The sequence below is a fragment of the Ptychodera flava genome, unplaced genomic scaffold (assembly GCF_041260155.1).
Source record: "Ptychodera flava strain L36383 unplaced genomic scaffold, AS_Pfla_20210202 Scaffold_77__1_contigs__length_564769_pilon, whole genome shotgun sequence".
NCBI classification, from domain to species: Eukaryota; Metazoa; Hemichordata; class Enteropneusta; family Ptychoderidae; genus Ptychodera; species Ptychodera flava.
The window spans coordinates 532804-551494 of NW_027248399.1; the positions used below are offsets into that span (position 1 = coordinate 532804).

General features: G+C 38.7%; 2 protein-coding genes across 5 annotated transcripts in view; both read left to right on the forward strand.

Moving 5' to 3' along the window:
- Nucleotides 1-13927, forward strand: part of LOC139128895 (upstream stimulatory factor 2-like) — a 29503-nt gene extending 15576 nt beyond the window's left edge. For 2 of the 4 annotated variants that reach the window (XM_070694594.1, XM_070694593.1), the window contains exons 6-8: nucleotides 6467-6557; nucleotides 8116-8272; nucleotides 9535-13927. In XM_070694594.1, the coding sequence (XP_070550695.1) occupies nucleotides 6484-6557; nucleotides 8116-8272; nucleotides 9535-9753 (450 nt within the window). In that variant the 5' untranslated portion in view covers nucleotides 6467-6483 and the 3' untranslated portion in view covers nucleotides 9754-13927. Of the gene's footprint in view, nucleotides 1-6466; nucleotides 6558-8115; nucleotides 8273-9516 lie in introns of all 4 variants that reach the window. The other 2 variants (XM_070694591.1, XM_070694592.1) reach the window with 1 other exon arrangement.
- Nucleotides 13928-15928: 2001 nt separating this feature from the next.
- On the forward strand, nucleotides 15929-18691 carry LOC139128896 (uncharacterized). The gene is made up of 3 exons (XM_070694595.1): nucleotides 15929-16124; nucleotides 17206-17791; nucleotides 18436-18691. The coding sequence occupies exons 2-3, from the start codon at nucleotides 17427-17429 to the stop codon at nucleotides 18560-18562; spliced, it is 492 nt and encodes a 163-aa protein (XP_070550696.1). The 5' UTR covers nucleotides 15929-16124; nucleotides 17206-17426; the 3' UTR covers nucleotides 18563-18691.

The following is an 18691-nucleotide window of genomic DNA, read 5'->3' on the forward strand; positions in this document are numbered from 1 at the left end:
GTTAGTGAAGGTTACTCGGAGCCGAGTCATAGATTGTCGGTTATTGCAGATTGCAGCAAAGTGAAACTGAAGACAATGGATAGCCGTGAGCATATTGAAGAATGCTTGGAATTGAGATGATTTCGTCGTTTCTTAACAAAATAGGAGATTAACGCTATAGTGCAGGTTACTCAGTTCTGAGACAATTAAATAATTTTGTTACACGCATAGCTGGTGCGGTCAGATAGTACAGATTGCTGCAAACTATTTTCGTGTCACAACTACACGCTACTGAATCTTTTCAAGGTATTCTTGTGTCAACTTTTTTATTTTCATAATTCGACGAGCAGCATCGGAAAGTTGGTATCTATTTGCGTCACAATGTATGTTGTACAATGGAGAGAATGAAATGAAAGCCGTGGAGGAGTTTTCTTTAATCTTCGAACACTTCCTTGACAAGTGTTCACAAAATAACTTCGGAAATTGCAAAGTGACCTCTATTCGCAAATACTGTTAACTTTTAGAAATCTCGTGATGTTTTCGTTGTAAATATTTGCTTAATTGCCATGGAGATAATTTTGACCCTCTTTTTATCAAAATTGAAAATTAAGCTTGTGAACTTGATAAAGTGTCTGTCTGCCGGGCTTTAATAAAATATTAAAACTTTTTGCAGCGGAAAATATGTGTTTAGCAACACCTCTAATATGGCTTTCAGCTGGCGTTTCCTGTCCTGTCAAAATGTTAGTCTTTTTCGTTTTAATGTAAGCAATTGAATAATAACTAAAAAATAATAATAATAATAATAATAATAATAATAATAATAATAATAATAATAATAATACAGGAAATCAGTACGGAAGAATTTCCTCTCTGCCTTTTGACCGTAACGTACGACTTTTTAAAATATCACTGATTAGGTATTTGGTTGTAGGAAAATAAATAAATTCCTTTCAGGGGAAAGTTTTCTATTTGGCGACAGGGTTTTTCCTCACTTTCCTAAAGGGTTGGTAAAGTAAAACAGAATTACAGTCAACTCGCACTTTTTCCAACCCGCCCAGAACCAACTCGCCCGATTCAAACTCGCCCGATACCAACTCGTCCGTTGTTTTGAGATAGGGTCACGGTGTTGTAGATTCCATGTACGCTAACCCGATGGCCCGAGGCCAGCTATTTTCATGTCATGCCAGGCCAGTAACTCGTGAAAGACGGTCCTGCTGTTCCTAAAGAAGTGAGCCAGTCCCGGGGGGGGGGGGGGTAACTCCCATAGATGGCTATACGGGGAGGGTCCGCGCGAAAGGGGTCGTTTTTTTGCACTGTTTGTTATCAGAAAGGGTATACTTTTCACGAGGTGTTGGTATGAGAAAGGGTCCGGTTTTAAACACAAACTGACATTTGTTAAAAAATCATGCTGTCAACACCGGAAACCCATGTATCTACATCCCAGATCTACCATCAAAATTTCCGATCTGTCGGTTGTGGACTGTTGGTACCCCTGGTACGCAAGGCGAGTGAGTCGTAAATGTAGGCCTATACGTAAGATAAAGAGACAAGAAACAGTCAACAATAAGGGGTGGACCATTTGATATCCTGGGTGGGGCTTGGAAGATTGGTGGAGAGCCATTATTTTTTTCCCACCTGCTTCACCATGAATTATTTTTTTTCTACAGGGCATATGCTGGCAACTTTTTTTTCACTTTCCTTCTTCGAGATATATTTTTTTTTACCAAATTTCGGTGCAATGTTTGTTTGCTTGGTTTTTCACACCCAGTAACAAGATGCTGTTCTATCGCACACAGACTATATTCAAGAAACTAAATAAAGATATGTAAATACATGTACATTTTTTATTCACTTTACAAAAATATCAGTTTATAGATCTTATTTATACCATGGGTAACACACTGAAAATACAAATCAAACAACCTGATTACTGAGTTCTACATTAAGCATTAACAAACTTACAGTGAAAACTTTTCTGAGAACATCACTGGTGTCATCAGAAGAGATGATGGTATCCTACATATATTTGTAAAATCATGTACATTTATGGCATTTACTTGTGCTTGAAAAAAATATGTCATTGTCTGACAAGTGTCCTGGTTTGAGTGATATTAGCAAGTTGAACAGTCCACTTGACTGACTGAGTCCACTTGACCCAGTTCATGGCAGGCTGTCTCTCTTCTTGTGGTATTTTGACAAAATCCATACATTCAGATTTACACATTTCTGGAAAACACTGGTGAGCAATTTCAATTTCAGCATACTTCCTCTAATCAGAAGGTCATGTATACTGTACAATTGATCATATTCAATTGTTGACACTATAGTTGAAAAGGAACAATGATTGTATGACTTCATACAAAATACTGATGATTGAACTTTTCCATGTGACATATTGCTCCCTGGCTGACCAGATGTCTGCTGAACTCAATCAGTATGAGAACTTGTATGTACTATTACCAATTCAAACCAAAAGAGCACAGTGTCCTTGAGACTTTATTAAAGTTTTGGTGTTTTGCTTTATTTTTTGACAAATATTTATTGGTTTTGTTCCAGACGAGTTCTTGTTTTCAGTTGCTGAAAGCTACAGTGATAGTAGCTGTAACTTTTGACAATTTTTCAGTGTTTTTGTTTGTGTATTTATTTCAGTCCTCGTTTAATAAATTCTAAGTTATTGTTCCTCAAGCTTGAAATGGTTTATGCTTTATAAAACTCCAGAGCTACTGCTTGATTTTTATTGATGCTGCAGTGTGCATCGAACAATTGCCAAGATTTTTTTTCCGAGTCGCAATGGTCCATAATTGTTTTTCCATCAGCCACTTAAAGCCAGATTTTTTTTTCGAGCAACTCCACCTGGCATCTTTTTTCCCCCCAAATCTTCCAAGCCCCCCCCCAGGATATCAAATGGTCCACCCCTAATATTGATCATATTGCTGATGGTGCCTTGGATGGTGATGGTATCATCCGGTTGACAGTGCCTCCATCAACACACAATTACAGTGGAAGTGGACTGAGACGATCACACATATTAAGAACAGTCCGACTGTTCTTAGACTGATTTGATTATTATATTGTATGGTATCAGAAAGGGTAGGTTTTTTTGCTCAAAACTGTTATCACATTAGTTTGGGTTTCCATGTTCGTGAGGACCCCCCCCCCCCCCCCGTACTATTAGCCATGGAGTTACCCCCCCCCCGGGGGAGCCAGTACGCAGTAACTATCCCTATACGTAAAGAAGCCAAACGAAATTTATTCTTTCAAGAGATTTGCAAAACGTGAAAGTCGCAAATAAAAAGTTTTCCGTGTTGGCACATATTTTAAGCCGCACCTGTGGTTCTCTATGTTAGAAATATTTGTTGTTAGAAATAAAACGTTTTATGCGTACCAGTTGCTGCAAAAACGAGCCCTGCCACTCCTTGTCATATTCTTCCACTCCAATGACCAAGCTACCCGATTGGCAAAGGCTACGGATTCGCAGCAAGCGTACCAGTAGCTCTGCATGGCAGGGCTGTGTTTTACCGGCGTTATACAGCCTCCGTATAACGCCGGTAAACACACAGCCCTGCCATGCAGAGCTAGCGTACCAGGTACTCATAAAATTGCAAAATAATATCGGCCGAGTTGGTATCGGCGAGTTGGCATCGGCCGAGTTGGAATCGGGCGAGTTGGTATCGGGCGAGTTGGAATCGGGCGAGTTGACTGGTACCCCGTAAAACAAGGTTCTTTCACAAGGTAAAGCGAAAAAATCTTGTAGATTATATTGGCAATGTCTACTTAGCATGCGCAATGAACTATGCAAATTGTACGACCTGCTCCGTACAGAACGGAGAAAATGTCTGAGCTCGGAGGGAGGTCAGCGGATACTTATGATTCAAACAGTAACAGCAAGTTCAGATTGAAAGCAAGAAAGGTTCGTCTGATATTGGAGTTCCATTAATACATACATATATTGCCAATAAAATTGTCAAAAATTGCCAACAAAGAGGAAAATTCACAAGTTTAAGCTTTACACAATTCAAATGTAACTGAGTTTTATATCATTTTTGAGCGACAAACACCGCGAAATAATGTTTCATCACGGGGATCAATTTCAACCAGCGGCCACCCCCCCCCCCCCCCCGCATAACTACCACTGCCACTGAACATCGTTGTTCGATTCTTGATTTTAAAAATACCACTAAGATGATCACAATATATGAACTAAGTACGACTAGAATCACTTGAAAATCAGGTGTAAAATCTTTCAGAGAACGTGTCAGAGTGGAACCACACACGCGACGCCAGGATCAATGTCAACACGTTAAACACGTCGGCCAACATGGCCGCCGCCATATTGGAATTTATGCAATGTGAACGCGATCGCGATCGTGATCGTACTCGGACAAAAAAAGATCATCGTTGTAAAATCATAATCAACCTCACTAGTCAACTGCTTCTTTTGTTTCTTTTGCGGTCCATTTTGTTGATCAAAGCATGGGAATGTGATCAAAGGCCCCGCTAGTGCTACACCGCCTAACTCTGAGCTCTGTGTAGCCCTGCGTACGATGCTGTGTGTTCCGCTACAGCTAATAGCCCCGCTCACCACAGCCCTGCAAAGACCCGTACGTAGAGTTGGTGACTTCAAATCCATTTTTGGACTTGACGTAAAAAGCCAATTACTGCCGAAATTCAGCGTTCTTGGGCCCAAGTCGTATCCCTGCCTACCTCAGCTACTCGATCGCTTCCAAAAATGCCAGTCTTTTATTCTTTTTTCGTAAATAAACCGTCGATGTCGGCAACTCTCTCGCTAGCCCTGCGTACGTACGCAGTGTACGCTGTGCATTCCCTGTGTGCGTTCCTAACACACAGCGTACACTGCGTACGTACGCAGGGCTAGCGAGAGAGTTGCCGACATCGACGGTTATTTACCAAAAAAGAATAAAAGACTGGCATTTTTGGAAGCGATCGAGTAGCTGAGGTAGGCAGGGATACGACTTGGGCCCAAGAACGCTGAATTTCGGCAGTAATTTGGCTTTTTACGTCAAGTCCAAAAATGGATTTGAAGTCACCAACTCTACGTACGGGTCTTTGCAGGGCTGTGGTGAGCGGGGCTATTAGCTGTAGCGGAACACACAGCATCGTACGCAGGGCTAAGCTCTGTGAATACTTGTCCTCGATGTATACTAGGTCTTTGTTGGTCGTAACAGTCGTTGTAGAATGAAAACTTATGAACAACCCAGCCGATTCTTCTATTGTTTTAACGTTCCTCTCAACACTTATGGACAACTTATCGGACGCATACCATACTTCACACCTTCCACTCTTTCACCAGGTTGAAAGTTGCAGTGAGCGCTATGTGTAGACAATGCATGCAACAGCTGGTAGCTACGCAGAGCGTGTGAACTAAAGGATGGCGGGAATATTTTAAAGCGTAGCGGGGAGAATCAAAGCGTAGCGGGGAGAGGCGAAAGCGTAGCGGGACCGCTACGCTAAAATGGCCTGGGGAGAACACTGTCTGCCATTCTCGTCCATTCCATATACAAACATATTTCGTACGAATTACTTCACATCATACTGTGTTCTAGCCACAAAATCGTAACTTGAGGTTTTGACTTAGGTTGTGGGTCAAACATCCTGGTTTTGCTGTTCAGCCCACAACCCCTGCCAAAATCTTGAGCTGCTGTGTTGCAGCTATCTATGTTCTAGAATGCTTGTACAATGTCAAATCTGTCTTGACACTTCAAACTCTCAGATCTTTTCACAAAGCAATGTAGCTGCAGCCGGTATCAATTGTTTTTTACTTCAGTTGTTACAATAATTTGTAAGTTTCTAACTCAGTTTTTATGTCGTTGAACATGTATAATTGCTGAATGTTTATAATGAGCATTTACATTAGACAAAATTTATCAATATTTCCTTAGTGCATGTTGCATAGAAATACTGCATGGCTATCTCCAAGCAGAATCGTCTCCTTGAAGTTCTCTGTCTTTTGTCAGTGGTCTGCATATACCAGGAACAGTTTTCTGAGCCACTTCACTCAATGAAATGTTTTAGAGTACATGTAGCTACCTGTCATTTCATACATTTCTGTGATGACTTTGGATAAAACATTGAATGTTTCTGATTGCCTGTAGACAATACAGCTGTGTCAAACATTGATGTTTTACTAGCCAGTGAATGAAAATAACATCAAAGTATAAGATTGAAAAAGATAATCACACAAGGAATATGTTTTCTGTCAATCTTTTCTATGTACCGGGGGTACGTGTATAAATATTGGTCTTCTCTGTGAAACCAGGTGTGTCATTTTCAGAACCATGATGGAAGAACTGTGTTCGTGTAAAACAGTAGTCACATGGTTAAACTATAAACTGAAAATAGAAACCAATTCCTTACAGTATCTTACTTTCATCCACAAACCATCCCCTCATCAGTTTATCTTTATTGACATGATGGCGAAAGAAGACAAAATGAGGCAGATTTATAAAAAAATGTACATCTTTTTCAGTTGGTCAATTTTATGTCATGATGTCACCACAAGATGTGCTCGCCAGTGGTGCACAGAGATCCATTGCACCAAGGACACAGCAATTTAGTCCGTAAGTACCTGACTATTGTTTTCACGCACATTATTTTTTTTGGACACAAAGATTCAGTCATCTATGGCTACTCCCCCACCAACTGCAAGCCAAACCACAACTGAAGGTGCTATTCGTTCTCCAACAAAACCTTGTTTTTAACCAATCATATTGTGCAGTTGACTTTATTGACAATACGTTGGGGTATGGAGATTGCCTGCCTCTTTCCGATAGTGGATGATAATACTACTTGTTATTAGGTAACAAGACTTGATATAGTAGCTGTGACAACACTTTGCATGTTTGAGACGCATGCCGGTCAGTTGTGGGGGCGTGGGGGTTACTTCATCATTGAGTTCACAGTGGTAACTTACACTGCACCTTCAGTCATGGTTGGGGTTGTAGTTTGCATTGCGCAGTTCCTTTATGATCTCTGTGTGAATTGTAATTTCTTCACCTTTGAACTTTTGTCATAATCCTCAAAATGGTGTGAAAAAAATATCACACTTTCTAAACATTAGTGTCCTTGGGCGCAATTAATCTTGTACATTTGCACTTGATTTGGACCAAACAGTAGTGACGCCACAAGACACCTGTACTCAATCAACAATATGGCATAACTCACACAGTTAAAATTTCCATCCAGTAACGTTTCCTTATCATAGAGGAAATTGACATCATCACCTACAGTGTCATCCAGATAGTTTCATTTGAGAAGGATGCCAAGGGTTTGAGTGACAAAATATAGTTTTATGCAGTAAAGTAGAAACTCAATAGAGGCTTTAAATGACTGTGTAAATCAATCATATCACCGTGTCCAAAATTTCATTGCTACATCACAAAACGTTTAATGCGAAATTTACTTTTATAAATTAAGTCACACCCAGTGTCCTGGAATACACATGCATACTAGTATTTTCAATTCCACGAAGTCATCCTTCCAATCCATAGCCTTAACCAAAGAGTATAGAGTTGTGAATGTTTTGCTTAATCATGACATTTTGATTCATGTGTGTACACTTATTTTGATCAAACTATAGTACTGTCAAGTTTTGCAAGCTCCTTGAAAGTCCTTGAATTTTAAAACCTTCTGGAAAGTCTTCAAAAGTCCAGGAAAATGATAAGCCATTCACTGGTTTTTGAAATCCCAATCCACAGTGTTTTGAAATCACATTTTGATCTGTCATGATTTGTGAAAACTGTACGTACAGTGATATGTAAAAATGATGTACTGTAAAAAGTGATACACTGAAAATGGTATTTGGGACCTTAACAAGTCCTGTTACATCGATGAAAAAAAGTCCTTAAATTTTAAGTGGCTTTGAGAGTATGTGGACCCTGTATATTACATTAACAATATCAGTATAGAGCACTTGCATAGATGTATCTTCTGCTTGCTGTCTCAATATTACAGGACAGTAACAGTAGCTTGTAACCTTAAGGGATTTTTTAAATATTTTTGTTTTGTATGTCAACTACAGTTTCTTGTTATACTCCCCAAAGCATGTTGAAACACTTCCCTTCTAAAAGTATTATCAATGCATTTTTGAACAAATCATTGTTATTTGCTGTATTCCAGAGGTAAGATAGATGGACCGAGGACAGCCAGGGATGAAAGGAGGCGAGCTACTCACAATGAGGTAGAGAGGCGAAGGAGAGACAAAATTAACAACTGGATTGTCAAACTTTCAAAAATTGTACCAGAATGTGCTCAGGATCATTCCAAACAGGGACAGGTGAGTTTATTATGATCTTTTCAATTCCACCCAGCAGTAAAGTTTAAAAGGCCAGTAGCAGTAGCCGTAATTTTTGATGATTTTTTGTCACTACAATATTACTATGTTCTAGGTTAAACAGACAGTAACAGGGTAACATTTGATAATACTGCCAGTATTTTTATTCCAGAAAACAAGAACACTTTCGGTTTTCTTCACTACAAATTATGTTGATGGAGACAAGAAAGTGTTAGCCGTATCAATATTATGTAGTGTCTGTGACACTGCAATGTTTGTTGCTAACTGAATGCAGGTGAAGCCGTAAATTCATTTATCAAAACTCAGTTTGGACAATAATGGTACACGCTACAGAGAGCATTGGCAAGCTGAATGCAACACTTTTTGGCATGATTTTTTGAGTGGAAGAAGAAACTCTGTTACAAACAGGAAAATGTTCTAGGAAAATACATCAAAAGCTACATGTACTTGAGTTTTAAGGAAGGGATTCATTCACAGAATAACATCCAATAAAATTGTATTGTATTGTATTGTATTGTATTGAATTTTAGGAGATTTTGAACAAAATCTCCTCTTTGACAACACAATTTATGTGTTATTTTGGTAGATTTAACTTTTCATTAGAAGAAAACCCCACCCAGTAATATTGTATTAAATGCCTGAAAGATTCAAAACTTTGATAAAACTTTCCTCAAGAAAACTTTAAAACATTAGGGGTTACCGTACAAAGTTTTTTATATTAGGGAATGAAATTACAAATCCAAATGGCTGCTTCTCCTATGCCTACTATTTACGGCAAAAATAAATATTGATTTTTACATAAACATAACCTTTGGAAAAGTGCACCACAAAATGTCTAGTAGACAGAGTGGTACTGCATATGTGTCTTTCGTATCCTGAATGTCATTCCTGTGACATATCATCCTTTTGGTCATGTTTTTTTTACAAATATTTGTCTGTTTAGAGCAATTAGTCTTCAACCTGTTTGCCTCTGTTCCTTGTAATAAGGTCCACGCTAAATATCAATGACAATAAGTTTGGACCAAACCACAGTGGTGAAAGGGGTTGAAGATCATCTTCCATTACATTTCATTCCTTTTTTACCAGTACCAATGTACCATTCATGTTTTCAGTTCTTGTTACATATGCAATATTTGTTGAGAGTAGTATGTGTATGAGGATGGTGTACTTCCTTTATTTGTGACATTTTATCCTTACAATGCTAGAACCACTCACATATTTATCAGGCCTCTGTATCTTCACAGAGCAAAGGAGGAATCCTGGCGAAAACGTGCGACTACATCCACGAATTACGCACGGCCAACGCCAGAATGGCAGAGAGTCTGAAAGAAACGGAGAGGTTGTCGGTGGATGCGGAACTGCTCCGACAGCAAGTGGAAGAATACAAACAGGAAAACGCCCTTTTGCGAGCACAGCTACAGCAACACGGAATTGAAGCAGTAGTCTCAACAAGTACCAGCTGAGTGATGTCCCTTGAAAATATGAAAGACTGATTGTGATTGGCTGTTATATTTTCAAGATGATTCCTGATAGGTGGACATTAATACTGACAGCCAATCCTGGTCATAGTTTATCTGTACATATATAGATATTGCTTTGAACTGTAAAACTGGACCAAACTTGTAGCTTGCCACGCTAATGTACCAGGTATTCACACTTTGGTTATGTCTTATTTTATTTTACGCAGTATTTTAAATCTTTTCTTCTCATCAATTTATTTTCTTCAAGATATCGTTAATGTCAAACTGTATCTAGCAATGTCGTCCAGTGTGTCACAAATTTTTACAAGGGAAACCAACTTTGTACAGATCACAGTGATAGAATCATGAGAAGCTTTTCTCTCTGTAGTTTGCATTTAACAGGTGATTGTTTCAGTACCAGAGATATGCTAATCCTTGACTGATTTTACCAATTGCTACACAGATTTGTTTGTTTTCCCTTGTATGTAGATTGCTTGATCTCTTGGGACAATGCAGATGTTTTTCAAAGCAGAATCAACTGGTTTATACATTGATGTTCAGAATGGAATGAATTTTTTTTCAAATCAGACTTTGTGTAAAGTATTGTCCTTGGTGCCCTATATTTTATTATGTGATGCGATGCAAATACACAGCATTATCCTCAGTACCCTCTTTTAACCTTCATCCTACCAATCACATGTCACCATCACGTCAAGTTGGTTAAAACTAGTGAAGCATAACAGGTCCCGTATATGCTTTTTTAACAATAAATTGAACATCAAAGGCCCCTGAAAACAGAGATTCTGTAGACATGATTTGCAAGGGCTAAAGCTGCTGTAACGTATGAAGCCAAGTAGGTGAAGATAGACTGAATAGGCTCAATACGGCTTTTTACTGACTTGGCAGATGGGAAAAGATACTGTCTGGCAGGTAAAGGGTTAAATGTGTTATTGTACCGCTAATGGTCAATATTTGACTTGGCAAAATGTGTGCAAATCTCACTAGACGGATAAAAAAAGGAGTGTTTTCAGAGAAGTTCAAATTATGATAGCCTACCAAACGTTTATTTTGGACTAGCAGGACTTTGTCTATCTAGGCTAAACACTTTCTACAGCATGGTGCAGTCTTGCTGTTTCAAGTGAATGGTATCATTCAGTATAAAACACGCCATCAATCACACCAACTTAAAATAAAATGTAGTTAAAAATGAATGTCAGAGTCTTAGGGTTGTGCACTGAAGCCATACTCTTTTCAACAATCCAACATTTGGCCAATTATTTCAGGGTCAAATATTAGTTGATTGCATCAAAATAAGATGTACAAAATTGTTACAAAAAAACAGTCCTGAGTGCTTCTTTTAATGAATGCTTCAAGTTTTGGGAAATTTCCAGAAGAATGTACATACTGATAATGATAATGCTTGACCAAAGCAATTTTTTTTAAACTCTGCATTACTTGAAATAGTCTACAAATGGGATGTCAATTGCAGGAGAATTCAAACCCATGATGTATAGAGTTCAGTGTTCTCAACAGCTTGGAAAAACACATGGACAATAAATTTTCATAAAAATGTATAATTTGCTTATCCTTTTGTTGTGGAAATACATCCTTTCGTATGATTAGTAACATAAAAACAGATTGCTCTTACCCGGGAGACCCCTGGTGTAGTGCCCCAAGAGCTGTACTTATATACCGAGATTCGTCTTACAATCCTGTTATATGTGTATATGTCAGTCACCTGAAGTAACTCGCTGATCTCTGAAGGAATTATACATGGCTTCAGAGCTCTGACTTTACTTACCTGTAAAAAGCACTGTTCACAGTGGCAGGTTTTGTAACTTGATAAATATAGCTGCAGGATTGCAACATCGAACTCTGCTTCTGGAAACCCCAACAAATTGTTGTCAGTGTTGCATGTGTGGCTGTTGGTGGAGCCTGAGCCATTACAATGTCTTTTCCAGTATTCACTGAAGCAGTGACAGTGGCCAATGCAGTTGTTTTAAGTGTTCTTGCATGCGTTTTTTCCAAAAATGTGATCTGTGTTTACGGATAAATTGTTTATTTTTTCCACATTCAGTAGACTTCTAACATCAACATTACTTGTGAACACCTCTACTGTATATAGCGATTCAACATCAGTACAGACAGCTGAGGTCTTGTTGCTATGGATCCAAGAACATCAGTGTCTTGACCAGATTTCCAATCCCAGCTGAGCAACTCACAAAATGAGCATTGAAGTTCACTGTACGGTTAAGCTTTCTCATTGCCACTGTCATTGATAATCTTTGACTTGTTAGTGTCAGAATTATTGTTATATGTTGGATGTCTTTAAAGTAAAAGCCCTCTACTCTCTCTCACACTGAAATACCCAGGGCGCACACACGGCTTGTGCAGTGTGTTAAAGGTATACAGTCACCTGTAATCTAAATATGCCCATATATGGTAAAAGGGGCTTTCCTTGGCATTCAAAATGCCCATGTGATGGCGCTGTTTTTAAAATTCAGACACCTGCTTAAATTCTGTGATTGGTTAGATTTTCTCTTTCCATGGTAACTATGGCAAAATTGGAACAGGTGACAGTATACCTTTAATGATGTAGTATAATGTGTTGTATGTACATTAGGTTAGCCCATTTGGAATTTTTTGATAAATTTATCAAATGAAGTCAGCTGGCAGTAATTTTAAAATAACCTGTGACCCTTGTTTAGTTGAAGCAATATGTAGGAAATGAAACTTGAAAAACTTTGTTGATGTGTAATAATGTAGAATTTGGCAGTTCCTTTGATAAATGCTACGTGACTGCCAGTAAGGAGCATTTCAAAATTTGTTTACGGATGTCGAGCGGTTTTGCACAAAATTCAGGCTGTGGATTCTCTCGCATTGTCTGATAATGTGCTGTGCATTGCTCCCTGCATCCCTATGCTTGATCAAACTATAGATGGCAGTTTCTAATCTTAGCCTAACAGCCCTGTGTGATCAAATCACGGATTGACCATTTCTGTCAAGTGATATCTAAACAGCTTTATATCTAAATCTGTGGTGCTGACTGAATGGAAAAATGAAACCGTGAAATTCACCAAAATACATCAATAGATACTCCTTACTGGGAGTGGAAAATTTGTCCTCATCAAATGAAATGTTTTGTGTACCCATGCACAGTGAAAATCATTCTGTGGAGTAATCATAGGCCGCAATTAGGGACAGCCGTTGTAACTTTTGAAGATTTTTTCACTTTTGTCTCAATTACAAGTTCTCGTTTTACTCCACAAAGCATGTATGCAAACATTCACTATCTAGCTAGCCAATCCAGCATCTCTACATATAAAATATACTGGTAGTGTTTAAATCGGAATGTCAGTCCAGACCAGAGTTCATTTGTAAATGATAAAAATGTAGTTCACACATGTACAGGCTGAGTTACCAAAATGAATATTGAGTTTCTCAACATGCTGGCGGGAGTAGAACAAGAAACTGTTATTGAAATTCAAAACAAAAATAATGAAAAAAAATCATTAAAAGTTTCTTCATTCAGTAAAATTTGTAGTGTATAAAGTGTAAACCATATATGTTCCTGTATGACATCGGTATACTGTGACAGACAAACACACACACATACACAACAAGTACAGTCAGATACCACCAATTTTGATACCACCCTCAATAATGGAGCCATATTGGTTTACGCAGGGTGAAAGGAGCCATGTGTGTTAAACAGAAAAAGGAAGTTGAGACTGATATTCTTATTTATTATGGTTGTCAACGATAGTGGATGGTAGATAAAATTCATCAGGAGGGACATCATGGTATTCCTGAGTACAGAATAAAATTCTACGACCTGAGCTAGTTCTTTCTTTACGGATGGTGTTGTAGCATTTTCCTTCAGGAGTTCACTCAATGTCACTGTGTCATTTGAGAAGTACTGGAGCATTTTGTGTTTTTCTTTTTCATTTGCGAGAGCAATCTTCAAGTAATTGTAAGATATATTTTCAACCAAAGTTTTGTTTGTTAGCATTACAATGGCACATCTTGTACAATTGTAATACACAGTCAGTGAATATCAAATCCAATTGACAATTCTTCAGAATTTTTTAATGACATAAATTGTCAGATATGTGGTCATTGTTTTCTCATTATTTTAAATAAAAATTGTGACATTTTACTTTTCACATTTAAATGACATTTGGACTGACGTGTTATTGATTATAATTTAACCTGTACCCTAGTCCCCGGTAAACAGGTCCACTCTCACCATTGTAAACAATGGATGTGGACCAAAGCATGCATGGTGTTTGAGTGTTTAAAAGTACATTGGTCAATTTAAATGTGTGTGGGCCTCCTCTTTGTTCATAAATTATACTCGTAAGCTGTTCAGCCAACATTTTCTATATTTTCGTTGCTCCACTAGCTCCTTGACTGTGTACTCTGTATTATAAAAACCATTGCCAAAGTTTGACCAACTTCTTCACCAAAATCCCAAAATTCCTACCAGCCTTCTAGCCAACAGAGGTGACAATGGACATAGAACACAAGAGTAACATCCAGAGCAGTACCATGACTGAGTGACAGAAAATCATAAACTGGTACCCGCTATGCAGCCCTGGGAAGCCTAACAAATAAAGTCTGCTTCTGTTCTCTCATCCATTGTGACATGTACATGGAGGGCAGAAACAGCCTTAGCCATCATCGGTGGTAAAAAAAACCTGAAGGACACTCAGATAGATTTGTTGTTCTTCATATATTGTTTACAATACCATTGTCATTGCTAAATATAGGAATCAGAAGGCTACAGTCCAAGTTCCCCAACATCACCTTGTTGAATTGTATCATGACATCTTCAAATACGCTTTCTATACATGGAGGCTTACCTCATAGGGATACAATTTTCTAACAGGATCCCATGTATTGTGATCTTGTACATGTACTTTCAACAACAACAACAACAACATCATGAAAGCAAAAATCATCGATAAGTCTACTGATATTGTAAGATCATCAACATGACTGCATTTCATTGTTCTTTTGTTGAATTTGGTTGGGAGTAGAACTTTCAGGTTAAAGCAAATCATAATCATTGCATCAATGCAGAGCGAAAAATCCCCTTGTCCAGGCAAACATTTACCGCCAGGGGTCTTTTATGTTTTATCATGTCAGTATCTCCAAAGAGTTTTAATGCGGGGGTAGGGGGGGGTGGGGGGTGCACTGCCTCAGGTCAGATACGTAGACATATTTAAAATGATTTTAATCCACGCTTTTCGACTTTGGACCAAGACATTGTTGACAGAATGTTTACTTTAAATCCCCATTATTTACTCTAGCGCTGTATAACCTCAAAAGAAAATACAGAATTTTGACCTAAGTATCTGGCCAAAATTGTAGACGTTTGACAAAATTTGACCCCTCCAATCAACAGAAAATTGCAAAGTTTATGGTGTGAACTGTCCAGGCTACACTTGATGTCCCCATCCCCTCTCTCTTGGACTTTTAATCTCACCTAATAACAGTAGTAGTAGTACAGCTATTAAAGTGTATGCATGTTCCAGCATATTGCTCTGTATAGTAGTAGAGAAAAGTTTGTTGCCCCTCAGCACAGCGCAGCCAACGGCAGAAACATGCTCACCACATAGGCATTGCGCCTTTTACTTGCAGAAATGAAAGAATATGTTATTCTACTGTTGTCGTTATTTTGAATCTTCGACAAAGGAATTTGTGTGAGAATCCTTTTAGAAAAACATAGCCAAACAGAGATGTGATCTCGCATATGTCACAATATCAAGATAAAATGGTTGAGCTTCCTTTCTATTCTGCACAGCTTTAAAAAAAAAATCATTAAATACGGGCCAGGCACAACAGGGTTATCTTTCCAGTACGCTCTGCGGTACTTTGCATGGAATTGCGCCTTTTTGCCTGACATACACCTATACTCTTGTTTTTTTTTTGTTTTTTTCGGGGGGGGGGGGGGGCGCGCATCTCACATTTACAGATCGACCATCGACCAGAGATAGAGAGCTCGGATCGATACAAACTGTTTGCCTGCCCTAGTTGTGCCGCTGGCTGCGCTGTTCAGTGGTGAGTTCAAGTGAGGCCAGTTCAGCTGGCCGGGCAGAGAACCACCCAACCGGATGGGATTTCCATAGGTCTCCGTTTTGCCACCATCCCCTCACTACAGACAGAGGACATGGCAGAGTCGGAATTCCGCGAAATGAAATTACGCGCATGTGCACTGTATTCCGACATCAAATTCCACGAAACGAAAACGAAAGAGTCTGCTGTAGCAGCTGTTGCCGACACCCGGGGACACAAAGTGGATTCAGCCCACAATATCTGGCGTAGGATTTAAACAAGGATAACTGAAAATGGGTGCTTCAAAATCAAAGGTAAGCTCACATGTCATGATTTTATAATGAGGTAGCTGCAGCCTCTATAAGTCCGTGGCTGCTGCTCATACTCCAGTTTCGACAATAAGTGTAGGCTTAGCCTAATTACCATACCCACATTTCTATGGGGTGAGAACACCGCCAAAATTATCTTGAAATCTTTATTTAAACTTATCTCATCATTTAAGATTTCAAGATAATTTTGGCGGTGTTCTCACCCCACACATTTCACACACAACTTGTTCTGTAGATTTGTCCGTTCGACACAATGTTCATATTTATCTCAATTTGAAGTTTCTCAAGTCCGAAAAAAAGGTAACGAAGCACCCTGACCCCTCTTATGTCCAGTTGAGACAAATCCCTCCAGGAATCCCAACAAATCCGACGACGGAAGGCCTAGGCTGCGTTCGCAAATAAAGCGGGGGGGGGGGGGGGGGGGGGGAGCTGGAGGAATCGTGATTGGAATATGTTGTCCCGCATTCTTGAGTACTGCGAGTCACCTCGGTGCACTCATGAACCAACTGTGTTGGGTGTAGTCTACAAGTACAATATGTGTCTGACGATGACCTTTGTTTTGCATAATTATTTTGAGGATTTCACTTACATGCTTTCAGAGCTAGCTATGATTCAAAGTAATTAAAACGCTGCATTTGATATCATAAGTGCTTGACTTTTGCCCGTCTGAACTCTAATTGATAGCAGATATGGTACACTACTACAAATGCCTGAAATTCCAGCATAGTGACACGTTCCTGTTAGCTTGAATTTTATTCAGTGCAACTAATTTGTTCAAAATAATGCAAAATTGTATAGACAACTGACGCATGTTGTCCCCAAAATGTGCAAAATGTCGCCCAAAGTAAGCAGTAATGGGATACAGTGTCCCTGATTAAAATTCCTAGCTGCAACACTGAAACAAGAGAGAAGTTTCTGTGAGCATATTTAAATATTCTTATAAAGAGTTTGTTCATGTCACATGGACAACTCATTTTCTTTTTATCAAAAGAGCAATTTAGCAGGCATATATATTTTTCATATTATTGTATTATTTAAATTGTACACTTTTATCTAATTTTAATAGTTGCATACAGCCATGGATGAGTTTTATGCCAATGATATAGAGATTTCCGAGAGCCGTATGGAAAGAGCAAAGACCGTGGTTGAGAAAATTGAGCCACTTTGAAACCCAAACTTACAACATTGCTGAGAGAAAGGTACAAAGTGGCCTTGGACCAGAACTGGAAGTATACCGGAAGTTCGTATGAAGATCTCAAAGTCTGTAAACCAGATGAATTTGATATCATGCTGCCCTTTGATATGAGCCATCACCTCAAAAGGTCAAGTTGGGGACTTTCCCTTCTATTTTCCCTTTTTGGATCATCTTCCAGCGAGGATAAAACAGCATATAGATTTTTGTGTTCGGCAGAAGAAAGTTCTCCATTTTCTGAACGGAGAGGAGATGGCTATATATTGCATTCACAAAAAGTTATGAATGGTTTCCATAGTGTTCTGCAGAGAGCTGTCAATTCAATTGGTTTCGATGACATGGAAGTGTGGATTGGAAAAGATGGGCCAGCCATGAAAGTCATGGCAAAGTACAGAGACACTGATTACAGTCAACAGTACTTGAAAATTGATTTGGTCCCAGCTGTCAAGGACGGAGACAGGTAAACCAGAAACATTACGGTATTATGAAAGTTTTCAAATGGAGAAATTTCCAACCGCTCATTTTGACTGCAAATGCTAATCATGAGGTAATTAAATCAGTTATGAAATTATTTGCCTAATTTTTGGCTTTCCTCTAAGCTGAGAGACAAATTAATACATTTAAATGCATACAAGGTTGACAAGGCAATCTGGAACCCGGGGTTTAAAGTTCAAGTTCATTATCAATAATTGGGTGATCTGTTGCAATAAAAGATATGATGGTCAGAGACTTACAGAATATTGTGAATCTAATACAGCTCTATAAATTGCTCCATACAATTTCTGCCATTCACAACATATACCGGTAGCTTAAATTGGAATACAGAAACAAAAAAACATGTTTGAGATTGGCGGGGAGGTTTTCAGGCTGTCTGAGTACTGGTACCTTCCATGCAAACCCTAATTTATTTGGTAGTTGTTATTGAAAATTGTCCTGCAAGATTATTAAGCGGCTTCTTAGGGATCCTCAGCTCATTTTGATCTGTGCTAGTTGCAAACATATTAGGGTGCTTTGTAAATGCAAAACTCTGCATAAGTCATCAGCTGGAGACTTCTTAACCAACTTTTTTAAACACTAATGTAAAATTCACTTGTTGTGTTTCAGGTACTATGTTGCTAAGCCAAACAAGTATGACACTTCAGAGGGCGCCATCGGAAAATGGAGAGTGTCCTTCTCTGATCAAGAGAAGGCAAAAATTTATAGAGCTGGTGAGAGAAAAGGAAGGTTCTAAAGATAGCAAAAGCATTTTGTAAGAAAGATGCGCCATTGGCAAGATTAGATTCCTATTATTTAAAGACAGTGTTTCTCCATATGCTGGATAAATATCCAGGATACTGGACAGACACTGGTGATTATTAAC

What these genes read in the sequence shown, in the direction of transcription:
- LOC139128896 (XM_070694595.1), top strand. Translation starts at nt 17,427, where the DNA reads ATGCTGCCCTTTGATATGAGCCATCACCTCAAAAGGTCAAGTTGGGGA. An exon ending in GCTGTCAAGGACGGAGACAG is followed by an intron (nt 17,792 to 18,435) that starts GTAAACCAGAAA and finishes GTTGTGTTTCAG; the next exon opens with GTACTATGTTGCTAAGCCAA.